The 27,320-nt window shown below is 35.5% G+C and overlaps 5 protein-coding genes across 5 annotated transcripts; all 5 read left to right on the top strand.

Annotated features, from left to right (window-relative positions):
- Positions 1 to 397: 397 nt before the first annotated feature.
- Positions 398 to 937, top strand: LOC18055587 (cell wall / vacuolar inhibitor of fructosidase 2). The gene has a single exon (XM_006452853.2). The coding sequence runs from the start codon at positions 398 to 400 to the stop codon at positions 935 to 937; it is 540 nt and encodes a 179-aa protein (XP_006452916.2).
- A 3,294-nt stretch (positions 938 to 4,231) lies between these two features.
- LOC18055586 (probable pectinesterase/pectinesterase inhibitor 12) lies at positions 4,232 to 6,473 on the top strand. Its single transcript, XM_006452852.2, has 2 exons — positions 4,232 to 5,456; positions 5,635 to 6,473. The coding sequence occupies exons 1-2, from the start codon at positions 4,523 to 4,525 to the stop codon at positions 6,321 to 6,323; spliced, it is 1,623 nt and encodes a 540-aa protein (XP_006452915.1). The 5' UTR covers positions 4,232 to 4,522; the 3' UTR covers positions 6,324 to 6,473.
- A 2,144-nt stretch (positions 6,474 to 8,617) lies between these two features.
- On the top strand, positions 8,618 to 11,034 carry LOC18054746 (putative pectinesterase/pectinesterase inhibitor 45). Its single transcript, XM_024177906.1, has 4 exons — positions 8,618 to 9,091; positions 9,983 to 10,194; positions 10,284 to 10,444; positions 10,733 to 11,034. Exons 1-4 carry the CDS (start codon positions 8,618 to 8,620, stop codon positions 11,032 to 11,034), a joined length of 1,149 nt encoding a protein of 382 aa, XP_024033674.1.
- An 8,112-nt stretch (positions 11,035 to 19,146) lies between these two features.
- Positions 19,147 to 21,352, top strand: LOC18054745 (probable pectinesterase/pectinesterase inhibitor 12). The gene is made up of 2 exons (XM_006452850.2): positions 19,147 to 20,364; positions 20,514 to 21,352. Exons 1-2 carry the CDS (start codon positions 19,431 to 19,433, stop codon positions 21,200 to 21,202), a joined length of 1,623 nt encoding a protein of 540 aa, XP_006452913.1. The 5' UTR covers positions 19,147 to 19,430; the 3' UTR covers positions 21,203 to 21,352.
- Positions 21,353 to 23,435: 2,083 nt separating this feature from the next.
- Positions 23,436 to 25,649, top strand: LOC18054744 (probable pectinesterase/pectinesterase inhibitor 13). The gene is made up of 3 exons (XM_006452849.2): positions 23,436 to 24,409; positions 24,499 to 24,659; positions 24,948 to 25,649. Exons 1-3 carry the CDS (start codon positions 23,493 to 23,495, stop codon positions 25,637 to 25,639), a joined length of 1,770 nt encoding a protein of 589 aa, XP_006452912.1. The 5' UTR covers positions 23,436 to 23,492; the 3' UTR covers positions 25,640 to 25,649.
- The last annotated feature ends 1,671 nt before the right edge of the window (positions 25,650 to 27,320 follow it).

Here is a 27,320-nt window from a genome sequence, read left to right as displayed (position 1 = left end):
TACTTACGATCCAACAGGGGTGTAAAGAATATCATCAATAAATGATGGGGGCGTGATAAAATTTACCCTTGCGTTGATTTTCCGTATTTTTCTCAATTTATTGTGGGCTGAATCAAAGCTGATTGTGTGCGGCGCAGGGTAGCCCGACCAACTTAACGTACTCAAAAGGTAACAATTTCAAACGCGAATGTGAGCATGCAAAAGAGTAACGTCGCCTAGAAGGTGATAATAGCCATTAAATTGCAAATCTGTACATGGGAACTCTTTAACTTAAACTAGCTAATAGCAATAAATAACTCATTTTTCAAACATCATAAAACACTCTTTTATTAGCTCCCTTCTCAAATATCATCAACAAACAAGTAGCTCCTTGGAAAAAGAAAAAAAGAAAAAAAAAATGGCCTGTTTGCAATTCTGTGCCTCCTTTATTATCCTTTTGTCCACAATTCCAGCAATTTCCCCTTCAAGTGTGAACGTATCCGAAAACGACATCGAAGATCTCTGCAAAAATACCATCGATGCTCAATTTTGCGTCAAAGTTCTAAAATCGGATCCCAGAACTCCCAAAGCAGATTTTGAAGGCCTCACTCAAATCTCGATCGACTTGTCGCGTTCATTCGTACTAGAAACTTCAGCTATGTTAGCTTCGCTGGCCAAAAACGATACACAGAGCGCACTGATGAAGAGTAGGTACTCTGCATGTTTAATGCAGTACGGACGTTCCTTCAACGACATGGAATATGCCAACGAGTGCTTGAAAAGTAAATATCTTAGAGGCATTTACATGGCCATATTGAGCTCAAAGGTTGCAGCTGGGGCATGTACTCGCGAATTCGAAACACCTCCGGCCGATAAATCAGGCCTTATTGAACGTAATCGTAAACTTCGGATTTATGGGCAGATAATTGTTCTGGCATCAGTTCTTATGCCAAGCTGAGGTAGACCGATTTAAATGTTTGATATTCCAAAAATAAGTAATATTTTTCTTCGTATTTTAAATTAAACTTTATGGTTTGTGGATATGCATCATGCACCATGTACCGCTCAAATTTTCTCATTAAATGAGTTTTCTCAAGTTAAATTTCTGTGAATGATTGATAGTTAATAAATAAATATATGAGCGTGATGACTAAATTACAACAAAATATTATAAAAAATTCGTGACAAAAGATATTTAATAGTTAAAAAAACTCGGATAATAATTGAATACTAAATATATATATGTATAATTGAATAGTAAATATGTATGTATACGTGTATAACAATTCATGTATTCAGAATTGATAGAATATAGACTCGTTTACACAGTGAAATTATTCTGGTAGCCGCCATCACCATCTCATTTTTGTACGACATTAAATACTCTCAGGACTGACAGTGTTCAGTAGGTGACCAAAAATTTAACACTCTTAATTCTTGATTAAAGAGTTCTTTGTTTGGATTATAATCACAGTAGTGCTTTTGGTCCTTTTGTTATTTAAATCAAAAGAATAATTAATTGTACAATTACGTGTGGTCGGGTAAAGAAGACGGATATATGTGGATAAAGCAAGTGTGCAAATAAATGTAGAAAGAATCTGAACATGTGAGAATTTGGCAGTTGCCAGGACAAAAGATGCAGCGCAAAACGACTTTGTCTCGTGAATTTTCAGAAGAAGGGTCAAGTTGCTACTGAGAGATTTTAAAATTACTCACTCTTTGGTTTTATTTGATTTTGCGTTACTGGAAAAAATGAAGGAAAAAGTGAAAGTTATCCATTAGCTGCAACTTGCAAATTGACGCCAAAAAAATAATAACAATAATAATAATAGTAATAAAGTTACTTGGAGGGAAAAAATGATTTACAACTATTTTCTCAAAGAACAATTTTACACGTCACAAAAAATATTTTTCAAAATACATTGAAATATGATGATCATATTCATTATGGGAAAGATCTAGGACGAAATTTTTATTTGGACGTGAGTTTGGCCTTAAAGAATTTGTATTTATGATTTATATATTGATTTTAAGGTTTCGTTGACCCATCATGTTTCGTTCTTGCTTGGCACTCTAGATTCACATACACGGCTTCACCTCGTGGGTGATTGAATAATGCTTCATACATAGATGTGACAACTTGTATGTATTTCCACAGCAATCTTTATAATCTGTCAATGACATTCAAACAATAATTCACTTTAAAAGCAAGCGGGAGATCATTCATGTGATCTTAATTTTAAGTAATTGAATATTCGCAAAGGCTCATTTTCTGATTTGGGATTGACGATTTTTCGATATGGAATTTGAATGTATGTTGTCAAATCTTGGAAAATCCTTTAGTTTACTAATTGAATTAGAGTTCATCCTAAAACATGTAAAGAAATGTGTTGAAATTTAATTAAGTATTATTTATCAGCATTATCAATTAAAAAAGAAACTTATTATTTATTAGCATCACCAGTTCTCATGAATCATGATGTTGATTTTCAATTGGCACTCTAGAAGAATTTTAGTTTTTAAACACAAGAAATTAAGTTGAAGAAATAAAACTATTTTTATGATTGCATGTAGCAATATTTTTTTGACTTTTATACACAGATTGTTTGACTTTTCTACTACAATCTTTATACTCTAGTCTTCGGTATTCCCTCGAATAATTCACTTGAACAAGAAGTGAGATAGAGATCATTCGTATTGAAATCTTAAGTCATGAAGATTAGAAAAAAACTCGTTTTAATTAAGCTGGGATTGATGATTTTTCTATTTTGGAATATAAACTTAGGTGGTCAAATCTTGGAAAATTGTTTATTTTACTAATTAAACTATAATTAATGCTAAAACTTGTTAGAAATGTTTTAAATTTAACAATTTTGATTTGGTTGTAATCTATAGATATAAGTTTATGGGGTTCACAGAATCTAAAAAATCACACAGCATTTTGCATGATTTTTCATGTTACCAGCCACATCAGATTCCAGTTAAGTCCAAAAGTCAAGATTCAACAAATGCCAAAATCGGCCAAATTGCTAAATGGATTACTTTGAGCTTGGTCTAAGCTTGCTTGATAGAATTGAAAGTATGAGCATGATTTGGTGTGTGCAGTCCCGGATCTTATTGTGCGCGACTGTGAGCGTGTCGAATTTTTATTAGAGGATAATTTGAGATGTATTTAGTCGCATGTGACCGCGCTCCCTAGATAGGACCTACTAAGAGTACTCTTTTTTTTTTAGAAGTACCAAGAGTACTCTTAAACTCCTTTACCCGTCCAAAATTTTGCAGAGAGGCAAAATTTACATCATTGACAAGCCCCCATGGGCCACGGCCCACCATTCGCACAAACCATGAATCGCTCATTAATTTATTTGTTGTTTTTGACCAATGAAATATCTTCCTTGTTGGATGTTGGCATGTTGCTCTCTCATTGTCTGCTTCATGTGACTCTGCTAGTTCAATAAAGGGTTCAAACTTCAAAATAAGTATATCAATAAACGTTAAATGCTAGACAAATACTAAGTTACATTCAATGTAACTTGCACAACTCTTATGAATCACATAAATTACGAAATTCATAATTTTGTGTGGTTCACAAGAGTTATGTAATCATTATTTATATAAACATCACAATAATCATAATAATACTATCCACATAAACATCACAATAATCATTATTTATATATATATATAAAGAGTTTCTGATAACACAATTGAGGTGTAGCTTAATACCCTTAACAACAATCCTTTTGACATTCGAGAGAAGGGTGATAGGGCGTTTAGTAAACACCACTAGCTGTCAAGTAAATCCTAAAATAATCAATTGTGCTACAAAAACCAAATTATAAGTGTTTAATCCTTAAGCATATAAACTGTCAATAACAACATTGATTTATGCCCTTGATCTATTAAATAGTGTTTTAACAAGTAATTTTACGAGTGTTTGAATTAATAGATGGATAAAATTCATTATTTTGATAAAAGTATTGACAATGAGGTTTTCAAACAATTTTATCGTTTAAAATAGTTTAATAAAAAAATAATGAAAGCAACAAAAAAATCATTAAATTTTTTTTATATATAATACATGATATAATGTTATTTACTTATTATATGACGGACAATATACTTTTAATGCATTCTAAAATTTCTTCTAATACTGGCCGCTTCTCAAGTACATTCAAAGACTGGCAAGGGCAAACATGGCTATAGAATCTCTCTCTCTCTCTCTCTCTCTCTCTCTCTCTAGCCTGCCGTGAAAATTAAAAGAATATACAATATTATGCATCTATGAATTGCTTTTACCCCAAAGCAAATGTAAACAATAAGTATTTTAGAGACACGGTCAAATAATCATCTCCCAATTTTCAAAAATCACCGACACTAAAATCCATGCAATTCAATATTATAAGCCACACAAACTCCATGCAATTTTGTTCCCCTCCACCCCCAAAACATTATTTAAGAACAATCAGCGATTAGCCACTCTTATCTTCAACATTTTAAATATAGTGAATCAATTCACTCTGCCTTCTTCATATCGGCTGTCATGGCTGCTTCCTCCTTTCTGAAACTCACCTTGCTCCTCTTCACAATCTCCATCTCCATCACAGCTACTCTAAGCACTCCTTCAACAACTTCTCTACACACCAACATATCTTCAATAAGCAATTTTTGCAAAAGCACTCCGCACCCAGATGCTTGTTTTGAGTCATTGAAGCTCTCTATATCAATCAATATCAGTCCAAACATCATCAACTTCTTGCTTCAAACTCTCCAAATGGCCATATCCGAAGCCGGGAAGGTCACCAATCTATTGTCCGGTGCAGGCAGCTCTAATATTGTCGAGAAACAGAGAGGCACAATCCAAGATTGTAAAGAACTTCACCAAATCACATTATCCGCTTTACAGAAATCTCTCCCAAAAATCCGTGCAGCTCATGATGCTAAATCCTTATCCGATGCAAGAGCATATCTCAGTGCAGCTCTAACAAATAAGAATACTTGTTTAGAGAGCCTTAACTCTGCTTCAGGTTCTTTGAAGCAACCTTTAGTGAACTCTATAACAAGTACTTACAGGTATGTGAGCAACTCCCTGTCAGCACTTCCAAAGCCAGCTACGACAGAAGGCAACAAACACCGCCGCCGCCTAATGGGATTTCCAGAATGGTTGTCAAGAAAAGATCGCCGGATTCTGCAGAGCTCCGATGACGATAATGAGTATGACCAGAGTCAAGTGCTGACTGTGGCTGCCGATGGAACAGGAGATTTCACTACCATCACTGATGCGATAAATTTTGCTCCCAATAACAGCGATGATAGAGTAGTCATCAATATCAAACAAGGGGTTTATGAGGAGAATTTGGAAATTCCAAGCTATAAGACCAACATTTTTCTGCTTGGAGGCGGTAAAGATTCAACTATCATCACCGGAAGCAGAAGTGTGGGCGATGGCTGGACCACTTTCAGATCTGCAACAGTAGGTAATTTTCAAAACACTTTTTAGAGCATCGTGCCTTTTTTTCCATTAATATTTGAACTTTAGAGATAAATCCACTAATATTTGAACTTTAGAGATAAAATGAAAAAATTTCTACTAGTGCTGAATGTGTTGTTAGCACTAATCTTTAAAATATCTCAATGTAAACTTGTTAATTGCAGCTGTGTCCGGAGACCGGTTTCTGGCACGGGACCTAACAATTGAGAACAAGGCAGGGCCAGAGAAGTACCAAGCGGTTGCCTTAAGAGTGAATGCAGATTTTGCAGCCTTGTTCAGATGCAGCTTCTCTGGTTACCAAGATACGTTATATGTACACTCATTTCGTCAGTTTTATCGAGAGTGCGACGTATACGGAACCATAGACTACATATTTGGTAACGCTGCAGTGGTTCTCCAGGCATGTAACATCGTATCTAGACTGCCATTGCCAGGGCAATTCACAGTCATCACAGCACAATTAAAAGACGACCCGAATGAAAACACTGGAATCTCAATCCAAAATTGTTCAATTTTGGCTACTGAAGATCTGTATGCAAATTCTGCAAGTGTTAAAAGTTACCTAGGCAGGCCCTTGAGGATCTACTCAACAACAGTTTTTCTTGAGTCCTACATTGATGACTTTATTGAGCCAGCCGGGTGGAGCGAGTGGTCAGGTGATCAAGGCTTGGACACATTGTACTACGGAGAGTTCAATAATTACGGTCCAGGTTCCGGGACCGATAATCGGGTCACTTGGCCCGGGTATCATGTCATGGATGAGTCTGATGCATATGCTTTTACGGTATCACAGTTAATTAATGGTCAGGAGTGGCTGGATTCAACTTCAATTCCTTACGAAGATGGGATTTAATCACCATCTTTTGTGAAAATTAGTTTTTATTTTTATTAAGTTCGAATGTAACTAGAACTCTTGTTTGTATCAGTTTGGTTTCTAAAGTAGATATTTATGAAATTTGGTTGACGTAAGGAAATGATTTGATCTGTCAATGAAAGGCCTATGTATGGTTCTCAAAGTTAATATTTATGAAATTTGGTTGAAGTAAGAAAATGATTTGATCTGTCAATGAAAGGCTTATGCGATAAAATCTTGTGTTAGGTTTGCTTGTTAGTAGCATTTTGTGTGCAAACAACGAACATATAGCAGCAAAACCATGTGAAGAATATGGGGGGTTTCTTTTTCTGTCTTTCTTTCTTTTTTTCTTTTTTTTTAAATAGCAAATATCATTTTAAGGATCAAATTGGCCGAATCATATCATATACGCAGCATCGAGTTCAAGTGCAATATTTAAGAAAATGCCTAAGACAGCCCAGTTGGCATAATGTTATAATTAAAAATAAAAAGCAGTTTCGCACACCAAGGAAACAATTTTATGAGTCTGACTTGTTTGGTTATCTTAGCTTTAATTTGAGTCCTAATTTCTTTTTAATCTTTCGTTTATTTAATGAGTTTTTTTGTCGGTAAGATGCTCAACTTGACTATATAATTGAGCAGATGATTCTGAATACTGAGATATCAGAATGGAGAACAGATGGTGATTGGCTAACCAAGTCAGGTCTTTTTGTTCTTTTTGATGAAAAAAATGGTTTGTCCTTTTAACAATTTATTCACCGGTGGGATTTGACTCTTGAAGCTTGACGCCATATGGTGTCCTTTTCTACTTGTTTTCAAAAAGATAATTGCGCATAGCTTGTACTTACGGTGTTTAGATTAGCCTTTACCATAACCTACTAATTAAAACTATGCTAAAAATATAAATAAATAAATAACTCCAAAACTCTAATGAATGATTGAACACACTTTCACATTAAGAGTACCTAACCTAGTCGAAAGCGATATTGTTAATATTCATTTATTACAGTCTGTTAAGTTCGATCTTAGTAAATAATTACTGAAAGTATTAAAAAAATATTCAAAAGCGAGGAATACCCAAGATGTACCATTGAAATTGATCTGATTGGAGAAGGATATCTTAGAGATTACATTTTTTTATTAATTTGACTTGGTTATAAAGTAGATATGAGAGTTTCTATGTCGGAAGAAATTTTTTTTTTGGTATATTAAACTATATAATATTTGAAGACTACATTGGGTCCTGACTAATTTAGAAAATTCTTTATTTGTTACTCTCAATGTATTTGCTAAATTCTCATCATTAGTATGCAGTCCCAAACTTAATTATATTTGCATCCCTTTGCATCCCTTTGCATCTTATTGCTTTGCATTTAAAACTTTCTAATGTGTATGTCCGCCCTTAATTGATTCTTCTTGCAAGTACTATATACTAATTTAATAAAATTAAATGTATTGTCACACTCACGCAGGTAATTCAACTCAAAATATTACGTAAAATGACCCATCCTATATACTAAAGTCAATATACTAATTATTGTTAATCAATGTGGAACAAATTTAAGCACTCAACAAAGATGTATCACATCCAACAAGATGCATAATTTTTCAAATCCCGGTAAATCAAGTCATCTTGGTAAATAATCTTCCGTATTCAAGAGGCAACCGCGTCAACACTGCAAAAAACCAAAGGCCACCGTAAGTGACCATAAACATGGCTTGTCAAGTGCAGAGCCCCACTACGCTACAAGGTCCCAGCAGAGAACTCAGATTCAGAATGTGCTTTCACATTTCTGCATGGGTGAGTTGGAGGTAACTTCGATCAAAGCACTAGTGACTGAAATTATGCGCAGTCCTATTTGAATTTGTGAAGGGCAACCAAAATAGTACAGACCTAGTCTAAAATGAACAAAATCACGCCATATATAGAATCGCACAAATTATGTTACACTACATGTAATTCCACATAGTGTCCCCTCTAATTAATAGCCAATCCTGAATAAATTTGATACTTAATGGTACTTGTTTATATTTAATTAGTTGTGCGGATTTAAGAGTGATTTTGCAAAATTTTAAGGCAAGGTAAGGAGGGAAAATCGGTTATAAAGTAGAGATACTGTATCACCGGTTTCGGACAAGTTCCCTTAACTGACTTTTAAACATAACACCTGAAAATTCTCCTGTCCATTTCTCTTGTTCTTGGTCTTGCATTTTTTTTAATTTTTCATTTTTTCGTGTCGCTCTATCTTTGCTTTGGATGTTAAGGCTGAGAGATCTCTGCCCGTGTCACAATAATGGTATTTCAAGATTTTGATCATTTATCAGAACGCATGAAGGCTGAAAGACAACGAAAATTTCGAAAGCGAGTAACAATTTCTGCCATTTCTGCATTTGTTCTCATCATTTTGATTGCTGCGGGAGTTTTTGGAGTTGTTTCTCAAGATAATGGCGAGGATTCTTCTAAAACATCACCGTCATCTGGAGTCCCGAAAGGGATTTCGCGTGCACAAAAAATGATTTCAACTATATGTGGGTGCACCGCATACAAGAATTCGTGCAATGATACTTTGTCGGCTGCAGCCGAAAAAGACCCTTCGATTGATGAACCCAAAGAATTTCTCAAGGCTTCAATAGCAGCAACTATTGTTGAGCTTGATAAGGCCATTAAGAAAGTAGAATCCAATGATTTTAATGCCCTAGAAACAGAAGCTGCATTTAAAGTTTGTAAGAAAGCCATAGATGACGCCAAGGAGGAATTGAATCGATGTGTTTCTTAAGTTGGTGGCAAAAAGCGTGATCTTGGGATGCTTGTAGAAAGGGCTGGTGAATTGAACAATTCACCATGAGAAGACTAAACACATTGACATCAAGCTTCATTTTGTCAGGCTGGAAGTGTCAAAAGGAGTGGTAAAATAGGTGAAAATACACACTGATGACAATGTGGCAGACATGTTAACCAAAGATTTACCTTGTGCCAAGTTTGAGTTCTGTGTGAACTCAGCTGGTGTCTACAGGATCTAAGCTGCAGAGGATATGGTGATGGAGAAAAAGATGAGTAACAGATTTGGTTCAAGGTGGAGAATGTTGAGAAGTGAACTGAAAATCTATATTTGTAGTTGAATATGACATATCAGTCTTGAGTTTCAGGACTGGATGATATGTCGGTTATGTGACACAAGTGAGCCGTATGACAAGCCTGGTAGATAAGCCAAATGAATAAGTTAAGCACGTGATATTGCACATGCTTTACTTATTCTAAACGACTGAAGAAGGCTGCGTTTTGAGTGAAGATTCTACACGTGTATTGAAGCTAGTTCGAACGGATGTTAATGCTGTTAAGATAAGCGGGAAATTTATGGGTTTGTTACAAACAAACCCAGGCCTAGTGAGCTGGTTTCTAGGGGTTGTTTCTAGAGCAATTCAGGCGTGTATATAAGTTGTCTTCATTTCATTGTTGTATTGCTGAAGTGTGTGATAGTTTTCTCAGGCATCTTGTATCTTGTATCTTGTAAACACTGAATCAGTAAAAGATCTTTCACAGTGGATGTAGGTCACTTGGTGGCTGAACCACTTAACCCTTTTTGTGTTGGTGTGTGATTGTTTCTCTGTTTTTTTTTTTGGTTTGATATCTGTTGATTTCGATAAGTGGTTCCACGTAGCATTGGTTGATTGTAATTAGTTCTTTGATTAAGGCTAAGTCAAGTGGATCTTGGGGGATTAAGATTGATTATTTGTTGGTCTTGGTCCAACAAATTAGTTTCAGAGCAGACACTACTAGAACCACACTTGATAGTGGCAAAAGATGGCTCCGGAAACTTTACAACACAATTTCTGAAGCATTGGCAGCCGTACCTCAAAAATATGAAGGACGGTATGATTAATTATGATATTCAATTGAGCTTCTAACAATGTCAAACAATTCATTTTCGTAATGGTTCGTCCATTTTGAATGCGCTGTAGGTTTGTCATCTTTGTTGCCACAGGAATTTACGAAGAGAGTGTGACTGTGTCAAAGCGTATGGTGAATCTTACAATCATTGGGGAAGGATCTCAGAAGTCCATCATTGTGGGGCGCAAAAGTGTTGCAGACGGAGTCAATATCTATGATGCTGCAACTTTTGGTACGTTAGTTACATTAACATTTCGGCACCAGGCAGGGGCGCCGGAACTGTGTTGAGACCCGAGTCTAGGCCCTGCAAGTCCATAAAACATTAGAGAATGGGTTTGTTTTATGTCAAGGGTCCTAATCGAACTTTAGCTCATATTCAGTGTAAATCTTACGTTTTAGTTGTGCGGTCTCCCCAAATTTGTAGTTCTTCTCCATCATAACCGATATCCAAAATACTGGTTCCATCACTAGCACTAGGATCTATTTTACGAACTTGCTTAATTGTTGATTGCTTTTGCAGTGGCTATCGGAGAAGGGTTATTTGCTAAATCAATGGGATTCAGAAACATTGCGGGTCCAGAAAACGGTGAGGCAGTGGCTGCTAGGGTCCAATCCGACCGTGCAACATTTCACAACTGCCGCTTTGAGGGCTACAAAAACGCAGTGTGGGCACAAACTCACCGTCAATTTTACAGGAGTTGCTTAATTACAGGCACAGTCGATTTCATATTTGGCGATGCGGCAACTATCTTTCAGAATTGCCAGATAATGGTTAGAAAGCCCCTGGACGTGTGCAATGATTCTTGTATTCAGAATCAATAGAATTAACATAGACTCGTTTACACAGTGAAATTATTCTGGTAGCCGCCATCACCATCTCATTTTTGTACGACATTAAATACTCTCAGGACTGACAGTGTTCAGTAGGTGACCAAAAATTTAACACTCTTAATTCTTGATTAAAGAGTTCTTTGTTTGGATTATAATCACAGTAGTGCTTTTGGTCCTTTTGTTATTTAAATCAAAAGAATAATTAATTGTACAATTACGCGTGGTCGGGTAAAGAAGACGGATATATATGGATAAAGCAAGTGTGTAAATAAATGTATAAAGAATCTGAACATGTGAGAATTTGGTAGTTGCCAGGACAAAAGATGCAGCGCAAAACGACTTTGTCTCGTGAATTTTCAGAAGAAGGGTCAAGTTGCTACTGAGAGATTTTAAAATTACTCACTCTTTGGTTTTATTTGATTTTGAGTTACTGAAAAAAATGAAGGAAAAAGTGAAAGTTATCCATTAGCTGCAACTTGCAAATTGACGCCAAAAAAATAATAACAATAATAATAATAGTAATAAAGTTACTTGGAGGGAAAAAAATGATTTACAACTATTTTCTCAAAGAACAATTTTACACGTCACAAAAAATATTTTTCAAAATACATTGAAATAAGATGATCATATTCATTATGGGAAAGATCTAGGACGAAATTTTTATTTGGACGTGAGTTTGGCCTTAAAGAATTTGTATTTATGATTTATATATTGATTTTAAGGTTTCGTTGACCCATCATGTTTCGTTCTTGCTTGGCACTCTAGATTCACATACACGGCTTCACCTCGTGGGTGATTGAATAATGCTTCATACATAGATATGACAACTTGTATGTATTTCCACAGCAATCTTTATAATCTGTCAATGACATTCAAACAATAATTCACTTTAAAAGCAAGCGGGAGATCATTCATGTGATCTTAATTTTAAGTAATTGAATATTCGCAAAGGCTCATTTTCTGATTTGGGATTGACGATTTTTCGATATGGAATTTGAATGTATGTTGTCAAATCTTGGAAAATCCTTTAGTTTACTAATTGAATTAGAGTTCATCCTAAAACATGTAAAGAAATGTGTTGAAATTTAATTAAGTATTATTTATCAGCATTATCAATTAAAAAAGAAACTTATTATTTATTAGCATCACCAGTTCTCATGAATCATGATGTTGATTTTCAATTGGCACTCTAGAAGAATTTTAGTTTTTAAACACAAGAAATTAAGTTGAAGAAATAAAACTATTTTTATGATTGCATGTAGCAATATTCTTTTGACTTTTATACACAGATTGTTTGACTTTTCTACTACAATCTTTATACTCTAGTCTTCGGTATTCCCTCGAATAATTCACTTGAACAAGAAGTGAGATAGAGATCATTCGTATTGAAATCTTAAGTCATGAAGATTAGAAAAAAACTCGTTTTAATTAAGCTGGGATTGATGATTTTTCTATTTTGGAATATAAACTTAGGTGGTCAAATCTTGGAAAATTGTTTATTTTACTAATTAAACTATAATTAATGCTAAAACTTGTTAGAAATGTTTTAAATTTAACAATTTTGATTTGGTTGTAATCTATAGATATAAGTTTATGGGGTTCACAGAATCTAAAAAATCACACAGCATTTTGCATGATTTTTCATGTTACCAGCCACATCAGATTCCAGTTAAGTCCAAAAGTCAAGATTCAACAAATGCCAAAATCGGCCAAATTGCTAAATGGATTACTTTGAGCTTGGTCTAAGCTTGCTTGATAGAATTGAAAGTATGAGCATGATTTGGTGTGTGCAGTCCCGGATCTTATTGTGCGCGACTGTGAGCGTGTCGAATTTTTATTAGAGGATAATTTGAGATGTATTTAGTCGCATGTGACCGCGCTCCCTAGATAGGACCTACTAAGAGTACTCTTTTTTTTTTAGAAGTACCAAGAGTACTCTTAAACTCCTTTACCCGTCCAAAATTTTGCAGAGAGGCAAAATTTACATCATTGACAAGCCCCCATGGGCCACGGCCCACCATTCGCACAAACCATGAATCGCTCATTAATTTATTTGTTGTTTTTGACCAATGAAATATCTTCCTTGTTGGATGTTGGCATGTTGCTCTCTCATTGTCTGCTTCATGTGACTCTGCTAGTTCAATAAAGGGTTCAAACTTCAAAATAAGTATATCAATAAACGTTAAATGCTAGACAAATACTAAGTTACATTCAATGTAACTTGCACAACTCTTATGAATCACATAAATTACGAAATTCATAATTTTGTGTGGTTCACAAGAGTTATGTAATCATTATTTATATAAACATCACAATAATCATAATAATACTATCCACATAAACATCACAATAATCATTATTTATATATATATATAAAGAGTTTCTGATAACACAATTGAGGTGTAACTTAATACCCTTTGAAAGGAAAATGCAGGTACTTAGAAGAAATTGGAATTGTATTATATATTGGAATGAATTTACAATGAGGCATATTGAGGTCCTTATATAGTACAAATTATAGTCTTTCGAGAATTAAAGAGCATTCTTAAAATATAATAGAATTAACCACAATTGAGGAAATCGTGATTGCTATTGACAGAGGAAATCTCGGCTTTAGCTTGCAGTCAAGGCTGATCTTTTGGCTGATTTTCTTGATTCCTTTCCTTGATTCCTGACTCATTGATTGCTATTTCTACAGCCTGACACTTTCCTTTAACATCCCCCCTCAAACTTGGTCGTGGTAGAGTCCAAATACCAAGTTTGGTGCATAAATTATGAAAGGCAGTGCTGGAGAGAGGCTTTGTAAATATATTAGCTAGTTGATCTTTGGAACTTTGGAACTCACAAACTGGGTGATTAGTTTCCCTTGAGCCACTTTCTCGCGGACAAAGTGATAATCAATCTCAATATGTTTTGTGCGAGCATGAAGAACTGGATTGACTGTTAAATAAAGAGCTGACATGTTATCACTAAATAGTGTTGGAGGTTGAGGAAGCTGAAAGCCAATGTCACTAAGAAGATAGGTGATCCATGTGAGTTCTGCAGCAGCTGAAGCCATAGCACGATACTCAGCTTCCATACTTGATCGGGCAATAGTAGGTTGTTTCTTGGCTGACCAGGATACACAATTGGGACCTAAAAAATTGTAAAATCCTGTGGTGGATCTTCTTGTTAGAGGACAACCACCCCAATCCGAATATGAAAATGTATACAAATTAGTTATAGTGTGAGAAAGTAATCAAGTACCATGATCTAAAGTTCCTTGGACATATCGGAGAATTCTTTTGACTAATTGAAAATGAAAATTGCTCGGTTGATGCATTTGCTGGCAAACAAAATTAACACTATAAGCAATGTCTGGCCTAGTAAATGTCAAGTATTGTAATCCACCTACAATGCTTCTATAGAAGGTAGGATTAGAAAATAAACTTGTATCAATGGGGTGATTGTGAGGCACCATATGAGTAGATAATGGTTTACTAGTATGCATTTTTGCTCTTTTAAGCAAATCTGCAGCATATTTTCTTTGATGCAAGATAAGACCATGAGAAAATTTAGCTACTTCTACACCTAAAAAGTAATGAATGTAACCAAGATCGTTCATAGCAAACTCCTTTCCAAGTGAGCAGTGAAATTGATTTAGAAGAATATGGTTGCTTCTTGTTAAAATTAAATCATCAACATAAACAAGTAAAAATATAATGCTATGATTTTTTCGAAAAATAAACAATGAAGAGTCAGCAGTGCTACAGACAAATCCATAAGCTAAGAGGAATATACTGAACCTATCAAACCATGCTCTCGGTGCTTGTTTTAGCCCATATAAAGCTTTGTCAAGTTCACAAACATGGTGCAGATATTTTTCATCAATAAATCCAGGGAGTTGCTCCATGAAAACTGGTTTATCGAGCTTGCCGTGTAAAAATGCATTTTTGACATCTAATTGTCGAATGTCCCAATTGTGGGATTGTGCAATTAATAAGACTATCCTAATGGTTGCAGGTTTTACAACGGGTGAAAATATTTCTAGGAAGTCAATTCCTGGAATTTGATTAAAGCCTTTGGCCACTAGCCTAGCTTTTAGTCTTTCTAAAGTGCCATCAGCTTTAAGTTTTGTTTTGTATACTCACTTACAGCCTATGACATTCATGTCATTAGATCTTGGAATTAATATCCATGTTTTATTTTGATGCAGGGCATAAATTTCCTCTTTCATAGCATGCAACCATCCTGGATGGTATAAAGCATCTTTAATGCCTTTAGGCTCTATTGGCACATTATAACTAAGTAATACAAATTCAGTAGGGCTATACTTGGTGCTGCATTTATATATACCTGCTTTGCCACATGTTGTCATCTTGTGAGATGGTTGTATACTTACAGTGGAATTGAGAGTATGTTTTTGTCTCGTGTCTTGATCTGTTTGATTTTGAGATGCTAAGATGTTAACAGCTTCTGAATCTTTGTTAGGCTGAATGCTAGTTAGATTAAACTCATGGGAAACATCGGTCTCTTGTTCAGGAGCCATTGTGTCTTGATCATAGTCATGTTGAGGTGCTGAAATTTTTGTAGCCTCAAAATCTTTGCTAGTTGGATCAAGTTCGTGAGGGGTCTGTAACATGTTTATATTGCTATATTCTTGGCCTCCACTTCCTTCATTGTTTGTGGTAGAGATATCAAGGTCATAATTTTCATTTTGGTTGATATCCGCTACCATGTGGCTATTTTCTGTTATAGGTACTGCCATGTTTGTTCGAGGAGATGGTTGGTTATAGTTGTTTCCAATTCTTGCAGTAGTAAAAGTTCCTACAATCCACTCATTGAAACTTGTTAGATTTGTGTGTTCACCACAACTACTATAAAGTATACCTGGCTTCATGAAGGGGAAAGTCTTTTCATCAAAGACAACATCTCTTGACAAATACAATTTTCCAGTAGGTGGGTGAAAACATCTATTACCTTTATAACATTCATTATATCCAAGGAACCCACAAGGAAGATATTTTGGATCAAATTTATTTTGAGTTATTCTTCTAAGACATGAAAAACATCTAGAGCCAAACACTCTTAAGGAAGAGTAGTCAGGTTTCTTACCGGTTAACTTCTCAATAGGACTTTTCATGGCAAGTATGGCTGAAGGTAACCTATTGATTAGCCATATTGCAGTAGAAAATGCTTCCACCCAAAAGCGTTTAGGAACTCCAGCATGAAACAACATAGTAAGTCCAAGCTCAGTGATATTCTTATACTTTCTCTCAGCAATACCGTTTTGCTGAGGTGTTCCTGGGCATGATTTCTGTGACTTGATTCCATGATTTAAAAGGTATTCTTAAAATTCTTTGCTTCCAAACTCACCTCCTCCATCCGATTGAAAAACTTTGATGTTTTTCTCAAACTGGTTTTTCAAAAATTTATGAAAAGAAATAAAGCAATGAAAGAAATTAGATTTTTTTTCGTAAAGGAAAAAACCAAGTAAACCGAGTGAATTCATCAACAAATATAACATAAAATTTAAAATTTTGAAATGATTTAACTAGAGCAGGACCCCATAAGTCACAATGAATTTTACCAAAAGGTTCCGAACAATGTTCATCAATATTAAGAAAATGAAGTCTACAAGATTTTCCTAATTGGCAACTTTCACATAAAATTTTTTTCCTGTCATGCTCATTTACAGAAATGAGCTTATTATGCTTTAAATAACTAATTATTTTCATATGTGGATGCCCAAGCCGTTGATGCCATGTGGTATCGCTAGTTGCTTGAAACCTTGATAAGTAAAATGTCATGTTTTGATTTGGTTCCAAGCTATAGAGGCCACCATTCCTAGTTCCTGTTATGATCACTTTCCTTGTTTCCTGTTCTTAATCACAAAATTATTTGCAGTGAATTCAAACATGTAAGGAAAATCAGTGGTTAATTGACTTACAGAGAGAAGAGTCTTTTTAATCTCAGGAACAACTAAAACATTTTTTAATTTGACAGAGTTTTTATCTGTGTGCAAAACAATATCTCCTATATGAGTAATTTTCAATTTATGTCCATTACCTACCATTATCTTATCTGATCCATGATATGGTTGACAATGAATTAACTTACCATTATCTGAGTCATATGTTGAGTAGCTCTTGTATCAGGAAACCATGCATCAGTCTCATTTTCTGATATTGCCATAGCGGCAAGAGCTTGTGCTGCATTATTAGGCTGATAGCCTTGTTTGAATATGTGCCAACATTCAAAAGCAGAGTGTCGAGGCTTAAGACAAATCTGACAAATTAAATCATCTTTGTCTTGCTCATTTTGAAAAGGATTCTGATTATTCCTTTGTGGTGCTTCCGAAGGTTTTTGTACTGCTTGAGGGAAGCCTCTTCCTTTTGAGTTGAAGGAATTTTGCCCTTGTCTGTTAAGGGGATTTTGTCTCTGCATGTTAAAAGGAACTTGTCCCTGCCTATTGTTTCTAAAATGTTTTCCACCGTTTTTATTTTGACCAAAAAAGGCAGAGTGTTCATCAGTAGCACTTGCAGAGCAATGAAAAGATTTCATGTTCTCATGACTTTGAAGTAATTGAATGACATCATTATATGAAGGTATTGGAGGTTTCATCATAGATGTAACAAAAGATCTATAACCCTTACCTAATCATTTGAGAAGACCAAAAACCTTTTGTTGATCTTCCATCGATTTGCCAATGGCATCAAGTTCATCACATATCTCTTTGAAGCCTCTGATGTAGTCATTGATAGTTTTATAATTTTGCTTGCTGTGCAGATGCATCTTTTGCATGAGAAAGAACTCTTTATCTTTGGTGTTTCGAGCAAAGTATTCTGATAAAGCTTTCCATACTGCTGCTGATGTTTCTAATCCCACAGAAAGTCCAAGGACTTCCTCTAATAGAGTCCCCACGATCCATCCGCGAAGAAGTCGATCCGATCTCCTCCACATTATGTAATCATAATTCATCACATTTTCTTGTTTTGTTGTAGATGCTTCAACTTTTACAAATGATTTTAAGACAAATTCTGCAGGTTCGAGATATGTTCCATCTAGGAAACCTCCCATATCTTGGCTTTCAATAAGCCCACTTATTTGTGTTTTCCACAACATGTAGTTGTTTTGGGTAAGTTTTAAAGAGACAGTTGCTTATATTCAATGTGGAAGGATATGGATATGAAACGGTTGATGTAGTTTTTGAAGACACAAGAGCCATGGTTGACTAATAATATTTAATTATTCTGCCAGGAGCTATTGCTCTGATACCATGAAAGGAAAATGCAGGTACTTGGAAGAAATTGAAATTGTATTATATATTGGAATGAATTTACAATGAGGCATGTTGAGGTCCTTATATAGTACAAATTATAGCCGTTCGAGAATTAAAGAGCATTCTTAAAATATAATAGAATTAACCACAATTGAAGAAATCGTGATTGCTATTGACAGAGGAAATCTTGACTTTATTAGCTTGCTGTCAAGGCTGATCTTTTGGTTGATTTTCTTGATTCCTTTCCTTAATTCCTGACTCATTGATTGCTATTTCTACAGCCTGACACTTTCCTTTGACACCCTTAACAACAAATCCTTTTCACATTCGAGAGAAGGGTGATAGGGTGTTTAGTAAACACCACTAGCTGTCAAGTAAATCTTAAAATAATCAATTGTGCTACAAAAACCAAATTATAATTGTTTAATCCTTAAGCATATAAACTGTCAATAACAACATTGATTTATGCCCTTGATCTATTAAATATTGTTTTAACAAGTAATTTTACGAGTGTTTGAATTAATAGATGGATAAAATTCATTATTTTGAATCTTTGATAAAAGTATTGACAATGAGGTTTTCAATCAATTTTATCGTTTAAAATAGTTTAATAAAAAAAATGAAAGCAGCAAAAAAATCATAAAAAAATTTAATATATAATATATGATATAATTTTATTTACTTATTATATGACGGGCAATATACTTTTAATGGGCAATATACTTTAAATGCATTCTAAATTTCTTCTAATACTGGCCGCTTCTCAAGTACATTCAAAGACTGGCAAGGGCAAACATGGCTATAGAATCTCTCTCTCTCCCTCTAGCCTGCCGTGAAAATTAAAAGAATATACAAATATTATGCATCTATGAATTGCTTTTATCCCAAAGCAAATGTAAACAAGTATTTTAGAGACACGGTCAAATAATCATCTCCCAATTTTCAAAGATCACCGTCACTAAAATCAATGCAATTCAATATTATAAGTCACACAAACTCCATGCAATTTTGTTCCCCTCCACCCCCAAAACATTATTTAAGAACAATCAGCGATTAGCCACTCTCTTATCTTCAACATTTTAAATATAGTGAATCTATTCACTCTGCCTTCTTCATATCGGCTGTCATGGCTACTTCCTCCTTTCTGAAACTCACCTTGCTCCTCTTCACAATCTCCATCTACATCACAGCTACTCTAAGCACTCCTTCAACAACTTCTCTACACACCAACATATCTTCAATAAGCAATTTTTGCAAAAGCACTCCGCACCCAGATGCTTGTTTTGAGTCATTGAAGCTCTCTATATCAATCAATATCAGTCCAAACATCATCAACTTCTTGCTTCAAACTCTCCAAATGGCCATATCCGAAGCCGGGAAGGTCACCAATCTATTGTCCGGTGCAGGCAGCTCTAATATTGTCGAGAAACAGAGAGGCACAATCCAAGATTGTAAAGAACTTCACCAAATCACATTATCCGCTTTACAGAAATCTCTCCCGAAAATCCGTGCAGCTCATGATGCTAAAACCTTATCCGATGCAAGAGCATATCTCAGTGCAGCTCTAACAAATAAGAATACTTGTTTAGAGAGCCTTAACTCTGCTTCAGGTTCTTTGAAGCAACCTTTAGTGAACTCTATAACAAGTACTTACAGGTATGTGAGCAACTCCCTGTCAGCACTTCCAAAGCCAGCTACGACAGAAGGCAACAAACACCGCCGCCGCCTAATGGGATTTCCAGAATGGTTGTCAAGAAAAGATCGCCGGATTCTGCAGAGCTCCGATGACGATAATGAGTATGACCAGAGTCAAGTGCTGACTGTGGCTGCCGATGGAACAGGAGATTTCACTACCATCACTGATGCGATAAATTTTGCTCCCAATAACAGCGATGATAGAGTAGTCATCAATATCAAACAAGGGGTTTATGAGGAGAATTTGGAAATTCCAAGCTATAAGACCAACATTTTTCTGCGTGGAGGCGGTAAAGATTCAACTATCATCACCGGAAGCAGAAGTGTGGGCGATGGCTGGACCACTTTCAGATCTGCAACAGTAGGTAATTTTCAAAACACTTTTTAGAGCATCGTGCCTTTTTGTCCTTTAATATTTGAACTTTAGAGATAAAATGAAAAAATTTCTACTAGTGCTGAAAGTGTCGTTAGCACTAATCTTTAAAATATCTCAATGTAAACTTGTTAATTGCAGCTGTGTCCGGCGACGGGTTTCTGGCACGGGACCTAACAATTGAGAACAAGGCAGGGCCAGAGAAGCACCAAGCGGTTGCCTTAAGAGTGAATGCAGATTTTGCAGCTTTGTTCAGATGCAGCTTCTCTGGTTACCAAGATACGTTATATGTACACTCATTTCGTCAGTTTTATCGAGAGTGTGACGTATACGGAACCATAGACTACATATTTGGTAACGCTGCAGTGGTTCTCCAGGCATGTAACATAGTATCTAGAATGCCATTGCCAGGGCAATTCACAGTCATCACAGCACAATCAAAAGACGACCCAAATGAAAACACTGGAATCTCAATCCAAAATTGTTCAATTTTGGCTACTGAAGATCTGTATGCAAATTCTGCAAGTGTTAAAAGTTACCTAGGCAGGCCCTGGAGGATCTACTCAACCACAGTTTTTCTTGAGTCCTACATTGATGACTTTATTGAGCCAGCCGGGTGGACCGAGTGGTCAGGTGATCAAGGCTTGGACACATTGTACTACGGAGAGTTCAATAATTATGGTCCAGGTTCCGGGACCGATAATCGGGTCACTTGGCCCGGGTATCATGTCATGGATGAGAATGATGCATATGAATTTACAGTATCACAGTTAATTAATGGTCAGGAGTGGCTGGATTCAACTTCAATTCCTTACCAAGATGGGATTTAATCACCATCTTTTGTGAAAATTAATTTTTATTTTTATTAAGTTCGAATGTAACTAGAACTCTTGTTTGTATCAGTTTGGTGTCTGAAGTAGATATTTATGATATTTGGTTGACGTAAGGAAATGATTTGATCTGTCAATGAAAGGCCTATGTATGGTTCACAAAGTTGATATTTATTAAATTTGGTTGAAGTAAGAAAATGATTTGATCTGTCAATGAAAGGCTTACGGGATAAAATCTTGTGTTAGGTTTGCTTGTTAGTAGCATTTTGTGTGCAAACAAGGAACATGAAGCAGCAAAACCATGTGAAGAATATGGGGGGTTTCTTTTTCTGTCTTTCTTTCTTTTTTATTTTATTTTAAGTAGCAAATATCATTTAAAGGATCAAATTGGCCGAATTATATCATATACGCAGCATCGAGTTAAAGTGCAATATTGAAGAAAATGCTTAAAACAGTCTAGTTGGCATAATGTTATAATTAAAAATAAAAAACAGTTTCACACACTAAGGAAAGAATTTTATGAGTCTGATTTAGTCTGGTTATCTTCGCTTTAATTTGAGGCCTAATTTCTTTTTAATCCTTCTTTATTTAATGAGTTTTTTTGTCGGTAAGATGCTCAACTTGACTATATAATGGAGCACATGAATACAGAACTATCAGAATGGAGAACAGATGGTGATTGGCTAAACCAAGTCAGGTCTTTTTGTTCTTTTTGATGGAAAAAATGGTTTGTCCTTTAACAATTTATTCACCGGTGGGATTTGACTCTTGAAGCTTGACGCCATATGGTGTCCTTTTCTACTTGTTTTCAAAAAGATAATTGCGCATAGCTTGTACTTACTGTGTCTAGATTAGCCTTTACTATAACCTACTAATTAAAACTATGCTAAAAATATAAATAAATAAATAACTCCAAAACTCTAATGAATGATTGAACACACTTTCGCATTAAGAGTACCTAAACTAATCGAAAGCGATATTGTTAATATTCACTTATTACAGTCTGTTAAGTTAGATCCTAGTAAATAATTACTGAAAGTATTAAAAAAAATAAATTCAAAAGTGAGGAAAACCCAAGATGTACCATTGAAATTGATCTGATTGGAGAAGGATATCTTAGAGATTACATTTTTAATTAATTTCTTAGAGATTACATTTTTAATTAATTTGACTTGGTTATAAAGTAGCATATGAGAGTTTCTATGTCGGAAGAAAATTCTTTTTTTGGTATATTAAACCATCTGATATTTGAAGACTACATTAGGTCCTGACTAATTTAAAAAATTCTTTATTTGTTACTCTCAATCTATTTGCTAAATTCTCATCATTAGTATGCAGTCCCAAACTTAATTATATTTGCATCTTATTGATTTGCATTTAAAACTTTCTAATGTGTATGTCCGCCCTTAATTGATTCTTCTTACAAGTACTATATACTAATTTAATAAAATTAAATGTATTGTCACACTCACACAGTTAATTCAACTCAAAATATTACGTAAAACGACCCATCCTATATACTAAAGTCAATATTATTTTTAATCAATGTGGAACAAATTTGAGCACTCAACAAAGATGTATCACATCCAACAGGATGCAGAATTTTTCAAATCCCGGTAAATCAAGTCATCTTGGAAAATAATCTTCCGTATTCAAGAGGCAACCGCGTCAACACTGCAAAAAACCAAAGGCCACCATAAGTGACCATAAACATGGCTCGTCAACTGCAGAGGCCCACTACGCTACAAGGTCCCAGCAGAGAACTCAGATTCAGAATGTGCTTTCACATTTCTGCATGGGTGAGTTGGAGGTAACTTCGATCAAAGCACTAGTGACTGAAATTATGCGCAGTCCTATTTGAATTTGTGAAGGGCAACCAAAATAGTACAGACCTAGTCTAAAATGAACAAAATCACGACATATATAGGATCGCACAAATTATGTTACACTACATGTAATTCCACATAGTGTCCCCTCTAATTAATAGCCAATCCTGAATAAATTTGATACTTAATGGTACTCGTTTATATTTAGTTGTGCGGATTTAAGAGTGATTTTGCAAAATTTAAAGGCAAGGTAAGGAGGGAAAATCGGTTATAAAGTAGAGATTCTGTATCACCCGTTTCGGACAAGTTCCCTTAACTGACTTTTAAACATAACACCTGAAAATTCTCCTGTCCGTTTCTCTTGTTCTTGGTCTTGCATTTTTTTTTTAATTTTTCATTTTTTCGTGTCGCTCTGCCTTTGCTTTGGATGTTAAGGCAGAGAGATCTCTGCCCGTGTCACAATAATGGTATTTCAAGATTTTGATCATTTATCAGAACGCAGGAAGGCTGAAAGACAACGAAAATTTCGAAAGCGAGTAACAATTTCTGCCATTTCTGCATTTGTTCTCATCATTTTGATTGCTGCGGGAGTTTTTGGAGTTGTTTCTCAAGATAATGGCGAGGATTCTTCTAAAACATCACCGTCATCTGGAGCCCCGAAAGGGATTTCGCGTGCACAAAAAATGATTTCAACTATATGTGGGAGCACCGCATACAAGAATTCGTGCAATGATACTTTGTCGGCTGCAGCCGAAAAGGACCCTTCGATTGATGAACCCAGAGAATTTCTCAAGGCTTCAATAGCAGCAACTGTTGTTGAGCTTGACAAGGCCATTAAGAAAGTAGAATCCAACGATTTTAATGCCCCAGAAACAGAAGCTGCATTTAAAGTTTGTAAGAAAGTCATAGATGACGCCAAGGAGGAATTGAATCGATGTGTTTCTCAAGTTGGTGGCAAAAAGCGTGATCTTGGGATGCTTGTAGAAAGGGCTGGTGAATTGAACAATTGGCTAAGTGCAGTCATGACTTATCAACAGACATGCATTGATGGATTTCCTGAAGGAAAAATGAAATCTGACATGGACAAAACCCTGAATGAAACCCAGCAACTCACTAGCAATTCTCTAGCTATGATAAGCCAATTTTCAAAATACTTGTCATCAATCATGAATTTGACGCCCGAAGGAACGGATCATCGCGGCCTTTTGGATTCAAAGGATGGAGTACTACCATCCTGGATGAGCCATCAGGAAAGAAAAATGTTGCAGAATGAAGAAAACAACAAGATAGAACCACACTTGATAGTGGCAAAAGATGGCTCCGGAAACTTTACAACAATATCTGAAGCATTGGCAGCCGTACCTCAAAAATATGAAGGACGGTATGATTAATTATGATATTCAATTGAGCTTCTAACAATGTCAAACAATTCATTTTCGTAATGGTTCGTCCATTTTGAATGCGCTGTAGGTTTGTCATCTATGTTGCCGCAGGAATTTACGAAGAGAGTGTGACTGTGTCAAAGCGTATGGTGAATCTTACAATCATTGGGGAAGGATCTCAGAAGTCCATCATTGTGGGGCGCAAAAGTGTTGCAGACGGAATCAATATCTATGATACTGCAACTTTTGGTACGTTAGTTACATTAACATTTTGGCACCAGGCAGGGGCGCCGGAACTGTGTTGAGACCCGAGTCTAGGCCCTGCAAGTCCATAATGCATTAGAGAAGGGGTTTGTTTTATGTCAAGGGTCCTAATCGAACTTTAGCTGATATTCAGTGTAAATCTTACGTTTTAGTTGTGTGGTCTCTCCAAATTTGTAGTTCTTCTCCATCATAACCGATATCCAAAATACTGGTTCCATCACTAGCACTAGGATCTATTTTACGAACTTGCTTAATTGTTGATTGCTTTTGCAGTGGCTATCGGAGAAGGGTTATTTGCTAAATCAATGGGATTCAGAAACATTGCGGGTCCAGAAAAGGGTGAGGCAGTGGCTGCTAGGGTCCAATCCGACCGTGCAACATTTCACAACTGCCGCTTTGAGGGCTACCAAAACGCAGTGTGGGTGCAAACTCACCGCCAATTCTACAGGAGTTGCTTAATTACAGGCACAGTCGATTTCATATTTGGCGATGCGGCAGCTATCTTTCAGAATTGCCAGATAATGGTTAGAAAGCCCCTGGACGGCCAAGAAAACACTGTTACAGCACAAAGTAGGATTGACAAATTTCAAACCACAGGAATTGTGCTACAGAATTGTGAAATTGCACCCGACGAGTCACTCGAACCTGTCAAGAACAGTTTCAGGACTTATCTTGGCAGGCCCTCAAAGGAATACTCAAGAACAATCATTATGGATTCGACACTCGAGGATTTGATTCATCCTGAGGGATGGTTGGCATTAAAAGGAAATTATGGACTCAAAACATTATATTATGCAGAATTTAACAATAAAGGACCTGGAGCCAGTACGAAAGGCAGAGTCAAGTGGCCTGGATACAAAACCATTGTTAAGGAAGAGGCCATCAAATACACTGTACGCCCTTTCTTACAAGGAGATTATTGGATCAACAAAACAGGTGCTCCTGTTCACTTTGGCTTATTCTGAAAAATTCTTTAAAGACTCCATTTCTCTCAAATTGCTAGTGTATCTCAAGAAGAATGGCTATAAATGCAATGAAGATTCAATTTGTGTGTGGGTATTTTGTGCGAGGATTGGCACAAAATTTCAACCCGCCAAAATACTCACTCATTTACTTAATAGACTTATTATTTAAATTTAAAATTTAAATTTTACCCTATTCACGACTCCAATGCCTAATATTCTTTTACTAAATAACTCATTTTAGCTATTTGCACACACATTAGTTAAATGTGTAGAGGTATATTTTGCAAAAGCACGACATTTTTCCGCCGAAGGAGAATTGCCCTTAATTCTTCCTGCCTCAGAACCACCTTGCTCACTTGTGTTGCTGAAAAGTTGGATGAATTGCTAGTTTAATTTATTGATGCACAATTGGCATAATAATAATTCAATTCTTTTATATATATAGAGAAGTAGAGAGTAGTTTTTTTGTCTGAAATTAAAATACGGAATAGTTTTAAAAAATTTTAAAATTATAAAATTTAGTAGTATTATAAAATTAAACTTTAAAATCGCATAGTTTTAAAATGTTTTCATATTTTCTTGCCCTTTAAAATCTTAAATTAAAAAATTTCCTGCATATACATATATAAAGTTCACGCATTTCTATGTAATTGGACTTCACTCTTCAGCAGTCGAATGGGCTATTTTTAGAAACCTCCCCTAAGATTTGATATAATTTCACTTAGATGGCGAGATTGATTGTATTCTCACTTACCTCCCCTGCCGTTAGTATACATACGGGTTGACTGTTAGTTGACTTGCGAAATGACTAAAATATCCAAACCAATTTGGGGAGACAGAACATGTCTCCCGGGCGACAAGTGCTTATCTCCCCAAATTACAGAATGCTTGTAGGGTTAGAGGGTGAAATCAAAAACCACTAAAACATAATTGAGTTCTCTCAACAATAAACTATACCAGTCTCCACCAAACAAAACACTAATATTTTACTTCTTTAAAGAAATAATTAAATTTGAAACCATCAAGTTGTATGTCACCAAACCGGCAACACAAATAAAAAATAACAAACATTTTAATTTGTGGCGAGAGGAAAAAAAACATTAGTATGAGTTAATTGAATTGGAAAATAACACTAAGTAGAATGACACCATCATTTAAATAACAGTCACATGTGCATTTCCGCACCTTACAGTTGGTGACAATCACAATTTAACTGAATTTCATCATCTTATATATCCAACAGTCGGCTATATATACAAAAATAACAAAAATAACAACTACACTAACAGTGTGGCATGATAGCTAAGTTATACTTTATACATGACATTGTCCATTTCTGCTGCAAGTTCCAGTGGAACAACAGACAGTTCAACTGGCCTTTCGTTCATATCATTTGTCAATAAGCACATGTTAAGAAGTGAAAGTAAAGTAATAATTATGAATAATAATAATAATAATTGCATTACTAAACAACAACAACAGTTACAATAATAAAAATAATAATGATAATAGTAATACATTTTAATATTTTTATGTGACATGTCTTTCGCCTAAAAAAACAGAAACTACGTTCATGCGACAAAAACTGTCGCACGGGAGACATCACTTGTCACCCAAAAATACAAAATGTATGTATGTGTGACAAGAGCATGTCGTTGCCCAAAACACAAAAACAGTGTTC

This window comes from Citrus clementina, unplaced genomic scaffold, assembly GCF_000493195.1.
Source record: "Citrus clementina cultivar Clemenules unplaced genomic scaffold, Citrus_clementina_v1.0 scaffold_1, whole genome shotgun sequence".
NCBI lineage: Eukaryota > Viridiplantae > Streptophyta > Magnoliopsida > Sapindales > Rutaceae > Citrus > Citrus x clementina.
This window is presented reverse-complemented; position numbering and strand designations above follow the sequence as displayed.